The 6,000-nt window shown below is 44.3% G+C and overlaps 1 protein-coding gene across 1 annotated transcript in view; it reads left to right on the forward strand.

The window, feature by feature from the left end:
- The window catches only part of LOC106566192 (ceramide synthase 5), an 84,690-nt gene extending 80,196 nt beyond the window's left edge, over positions 1-4,494 (forward strand). The window contains exons 9-10 of the mRNA XM_014134065.2: positions 809-965; positions 4,069-4,494. Of these exons, the coding sequence (XP_013989540.1) occupies positions 809-965; positions 4,069-4,260 (349 nt within the window). The 3' untranslated portion in view covers positions 4,261-4,494. The remainder of the gene's footprint in view (positions 1-808; positions 966-4,068) is intronic.
- Positions 4,495-6,000: the final 1,506 nt, after the last annotated feature.

Genomic DNA, 6,000 nt, shown 5'->3' on the forward strand with positions numbered 1-6,000 from the left:
CATAAGATATACGGATTGGAGAGATGGAGGGGTGTCTAAAGTGGAGTATATATATATATATATATATAAATAAAACATTTCTCACCATCACAGGTATATATATATATTGGGAAGAATTTAACTTGGTTAAAGCTTCTCTAGTGTCCGTGAGTTATTTACTCTGAAAAATAAGAACCTAACAGTGGTATAAAATAAAACACACAACACTCTCCTATTTTCGACCATAAATGTCTAACTGTCCCTAAGGGCTGTAATGGATACCTAGGTAGGGCATAAGGACTAGGGAGGCACATGTTGCCTGACAACAGCCTGTCTGTCTGTCTGTCTGTCTGTCTGTCTGTCTGTCTGTCTGTCTGTCTGTCTGTCTGTCTGTCTGTCTGTCTGTCTGTCTGTCTGTCTGTCTGTCTGTCTGTCTGTCTGTCTGTCTGTCTGTCTCACTACTGCACTGCAGGCCTCACAGGTCTAGTTTATTAGAGAAATTAAAATTAAAATATGTATTTAATTATGTAGTCTTCTAGGATAAATGGCAACTACTAAATGTTTTTAGTGAGCTGATTGTTAGGAGAGTACACTCTCAACAGGGGAAGGCAGTTCTCAGAAAAGTACAACTTGTTTTCCCATACGGAGAAATTACTGTGGTTCCACGTGCATTTTGCGCTTTCCATTCGTGTTTGTCTCTGTGTCTATCGTGTGTGTGTGTGTGTGTGTGTGTGTGTGTGTGTGTGTGTGTGTGTGTGTGTGTGTGTGTACTGACATACTTTCCATACACATATTAATTCATGGTGTGATCCTTCCTGTGTTGTTCCAGGATCCTGAACACAACATTGTTTGAGAGCTGGGAAATCATTGGTCCATACCCTTCCTGGTGGCTCTTCAACTCCCTACTGCTGGTGCTGCAGGTGCTGCACGTCATCTGGTCCTACCTCATAGCTGGGATCGCCTACAAGGCCTTGGTCCGAGGAAAGGTGGGTGGGATGTGAATGTACAACTCTTGACTCGGCCTTGACTTTTCCCACATTTTGTTACATTACAGCCTTGTTCTAAAATGGATGAAATCGTTTTTTCCCCCCTCAATCTACACACAATACCCCACAATGACAAAGCAAAAAAATGTAACCTGAAATCACATTTACATAAGTACTCAGACCCTTTACTCAGTACTTTGTTGAAGCACGGCTATTACAACCTTGAGTCTTCTTGGGTATGACCCTACAAGCTTGGCACATCTGTATTTGGGGAGTTCCTCCCATTGTTCTCTGCAGATCCTCACAAGCTCTGTCAGGTTGGATGGGGAGCGTCGCTGCACAGCTATTTTCAGGTCTCTCCAGAGATGTTCGATTAAGTTAAAGTCCGTGCTCTGGCTGGGCCACTCAAGGACTTGTCCTGAATCCACTCTTGCGTTGTCTTGGCTGTGTGATTAGGGTCGTTGTTCTGTTGGATCAAGGATCTCTGTATTTTGCTCTGTTCATCTTTCCCTCGATCTTGACTACCTTGCTGCTGAAAAACATCCCCACAGCATGATGCTGCCACCAACATGCTTCACCGTAGGGATGGTGCCTGGTTTCCTCTAGACATGACGCTTGGCATTCAGGCCAAAGAGTTCAATCTTAGTTTCATCAGACCAGCAAATCTTGTTTCTCATGGTCTGAGAGTCCTTTAGGTGCCTTTTGGAAAACTCCAAGCGGGTTGTCATGCGTTTTACTGAGGAGTGGCTTCCGTCTGGCCACTCTACCATAAAGGCCTGATTGGTTGAGTGCTGCAGAGATGGTTGTCCTTCTGGAAGGTTCTCCCATCTCCACAGAGGAACTCTAGAGCTCTGTCAGAGTGACCATCAGGTTCTTGGTCACCTCCCTGACCAAGGTCCTTCTCCCCTGATTGCTCAGTTTGGCTGGGCGGCCAGCTCTAGGAAGAGTCTTGGTGGTTCCAAACGTCTTCTATTTAAGAATGATGGAGGACACTGTGTTCTTGGACACTTTTAATGCTGCAAAAATGTTTTGTTACCTTTCCCCAGATCGCATTGTCATTATGGGTTATTGTGATGTCATTATTGGTTATTATGATGTCATTATAGGTTATTGTGATGTCATTATAGGTTATTGTGTGTAGATTGATGAGGGAAAACATGTATTCAATCAATTTTAGAATAAGTCTGTAACGTAACAAAATGTGGAAAAATGGAAGGGGTCTGAATACTTTTCAAAATGCCCTGTATTGGCCTATTACAGGTGAGATGTAGACAGGTGTGTGTGAGGTGTAACTACCCAAGGTAACTATTAGGTACCTCATAGCCAGGATAACCTACCTAGTTAACATGGTCAGAGGAAATGTGAGTGTGATTTAATACTGCTGTGCTCAGACTCAGGGCCCTAGTTAACATGGTCAGAGGAAATGTGAGTGGGATTTAATACTGCTGTGCTCAGACTCAGGGCCCTAGTTAACATGGTCAGAGGAAATGTGAGTGGGATTTAATACTGCTGTGCTCAGACTCAGGGCCCTAGTTAACATGGTCAGAGGAAATGTGAGTGGGATTTAATACTGCTGTGCTCAGACTCAGGGCCCTAGTTAACATGGTCAGAGGAAATGTGAGTGGGATTTAATACTGCTGTGCTCAGACTCAGGGCCCTAGTTAACATGGTCAGAGGAAATGTGAGTGGGATTTAATACTGCTGTGCTCAGACTCAGGGCCCTAGTTAACATGGTCAGAGGAAATGTGAGTGGGATTTAATACTGCTGTGCTCAGACTCAGGGCCCTAGTTAACATAGTCAGAGGAAAGGTGAGTGGGATTGATGTAGGACAGCTCTGACTCAAGGTTAGGGACAAAACTCTGGGTTCTAGTCAGTCTGTATTCAGACAGTGTCTCAGAGTAGAAGTGTTGATCTAGGATCAGGTCCTTCCTGTCTAGTTCATCTTATTGATTATGATCTAAAAGACAAAACGGATGCTATATCAGCAATGTTACTCTGAGAATGTTGTGAATACAGGCCCAGACTTGAGAAATTCCATTATGTAAGACATCAGGCTATAGTTATGAAATCCTAATGCTATGATTGTGGGAGCTATAGGTAACATTTCATCTGTGTTTGTTCATTGCTTTCTTCCACTTCATGTATTGAATCGCTGTCCTTCTCTCTGCAGAGATGGTTTGTTTCCTCTCTCGAGTGGAGGGTCTCTCCATCTGTCTCCTCAGTCCTCATTCTCCACTTCACTTGTCCTTCCTTTACTGTCTAACTACGATTAAGATCAGTCTATCGGTCAATTGCACACAGAATGTCCAACCGAAATTTGACTTCCACTTTTAACCCAACCCCTCTGAAAGACACACATACATATACAGGTTTTTGGGAGAGGTGCAGGGAGCTGTTGTTATTGGGGGGTTAAGTGCCTTGCTCAAGTACACAACTGCAGGCAATAGCATCCGGTTGTCAGCTCACTACCCGCCAGATTGACAACTACCTTCTCTGCTCTGCTTTTTGCAGTCTCCTATCATTCCTTTCACTCTTATGCCAATGTCATTTCTTTTTGTTCATGTGGTTGTGGCTTTATGCATATGAGCCAGACGGGCCGTCAGTTTTTACATTCTCCTTTAAACTTCATCTTGTGGCACTTGCGAGCATGTGCAGTTTTGGAGTCAAGAATTCATTAAGGAAGTCTGATCTATTTTTTTGGACCAGAAATAATTCACATATGAAGATATTCGAATGTTATTTATGTATTTGTAAATAACCTATGAAGATTAAGTGCCTTAATCTTTTCAGATCTGGTAACATGTTTCCAGGATGTCTAGCTAAATGTCTACGGAGTTCAATTGTGATGCGTCTATCAGAGTGTACCGTCAACTACATATGCACCATCAGCCGATACTTGTAAAAATGTCCATTCCTTAATGTACCCGTTTGTCCTGTGTAACTGCGTTCTATTCTTTGGGTGCTGATATCCATAGTTTTTAAAAAAATAAAAACGTCATTCTATGTGATGTCTGTCAAAAAAGTGCACTGCTACTCAATACTTCTGGAAATATCCATTCTGTCACTTTGAATCGTAACATTGTATTTCTCTCTGTCTGACAGGTTTCTAAGGATGACCGTAGTGATGTTGAGAGCAGCTCAGAGGAGGAGGTGGACACCAACGGGACCAATGACAGGGGGGTTAAAATGGTGTTCTATCCTAAGGTAGAGAACGGCACCAACGGCCACGCCGTCACCACTATAACCTGGCCACAACAGATACGCAGCAGCAGCAGCAGCAGCAGTAGTTGGTGACACAAAAAGAGGAGTCTGCTGTCTGATTCACAGAATAGGGCTGACTGGGTTCCAATATGTCTGGCCTGGTTACACTGGGCAGCCACTAGTTATCTGAACTGTGCTGGAAAGGACAATGTCAAAAAGAAAAGGAAAATATCTGAACCAGCACAGTACTGTTCAGGTCGGCCCTATAGTGAGAATCAGTCATATCTGAACCAGCACAGTACTGTTCAGGTCGGCCCTATAGTGAGAATCAGTCATATCTGAACCAGCACAGTACTGTTCAGGTCGGCCCTATAGTGAGAATCAGTCATATCTGAACCAGCACAGTACTGTTCAGGTCGGCCCTATAGTGAGAATCAGTCATATCTGAACCAGCACAGTACTGTTCAGGTCGGCCCTATAGTGAGAATCAGTCATATCTGAACCAGCACAGTACTGTTCAGGTCGGCCCTATAGTGAGAATCAGTCATATCTGAACCAGCACAGTACTGTTCAGGTCGGCCCTATAGTGAGAATCAGTCATATCTGAACCAGCACAGTACTGTTCAGGTCGGCCCTATAGTGAGAATCAGTCATATCTGAACCAGCACAGTACTGTTCAGGTCGGCCCTATAGTGAGAATCAGTCATATCTGAACCAGCACAGTACTGTTCAGGTCGGCCCTATAGTGAGAATCAGTCATATCTGAACCAGCACAGTACTGTTCAGGTCGGCCCTATAGTGAGAATCAGTCATATCTGAACCAGCACAGTACTGTTCAGGTCGGCCCTATAGTGAGAATCAGTCATATCTGAACCAGCACAGTACTGTTCAGGTCGGCCCTATAGTGAGAATCAGTCATATCTGAACCAGCACAGTACTGTTCAGGTCGGCCCTATAGTGAGAATCAGTCATATCTGAACCAGCACAGTACTGTTCAGGTCGGCCCTATAGTGAGAATCAGTCATATCTGAACCAGCACAGTACTGTTCAGGTCGGCCCTATAGTGAGAATCAGTCATATCTGAACCAGCACAGTACTGTTCAGGTCGGCCCTATAGTGAGAATCAGTCATATCTGAACCAGCACAGTACTGTTCAGGTCGGCCCTATAGTGAGAATCAGTCATATCTGAACCAGCACAGTACTGTTCAGGTCGGCCCTATAGTGAGAATCAGTCATATCTGAACCAGCACAGTACTGTTCAGGTCGGCCCTATAGTGAGAATCAGTCATATCTGAACCAGCACAGTACTGTTCAGGTCGGCCCTATAGTGAGAATCAGTCATATCTGAACCAGCACAGTACTGTTCAGGTCGGCCCTATAGTGAGAATCAGTCATATCTGAACCAGCACAGTACTGTTCAGGTCGGCCCTATAGTGAGAATCAGTCATATCTGAACCAGCACAGTACTGTTCAGGTCGGCCCTATAGTGAGAATCAGTCATATCTGAACCAGCACAGTACTGTTCAGGTCGGCCCTATAGTGAGAATCAGTCATATCTGAACCAGCACAGTACTGTTCAGGTCGGCCCTATAGTGAGAATCAGTCATATCTGAACCAGCACAGTACTGTTCAGGTCGGCCCTATAGTGAGAATCAGTCATATCTGAACCAGCACAGTACTGTTCAGGTCGGCCCTATAGTGAGAATCAGTCATATCTGAACCAGCACAGTACTGTTCAGGTCGGCCCTATAGTGAGAATCAGTCATATCTGAACCAGCACAGTACTGTTCAGGTCGGCCCTATAGTGAGAATCAGTCATATCTGAACCAGCA

This window comes from Salmo salar, chromosome ssa12 (genome assembly GCF_905237065.1).
Source record: "Salmo salar chromosome ssa12, Ssal_v3.1, whole genome shotgun sequence".
NCBI lineage: Eukaryota > Metazoa > Chordata > Actinopteri > Salmoniformes > Salmonidae > Salmo > Salmo salar.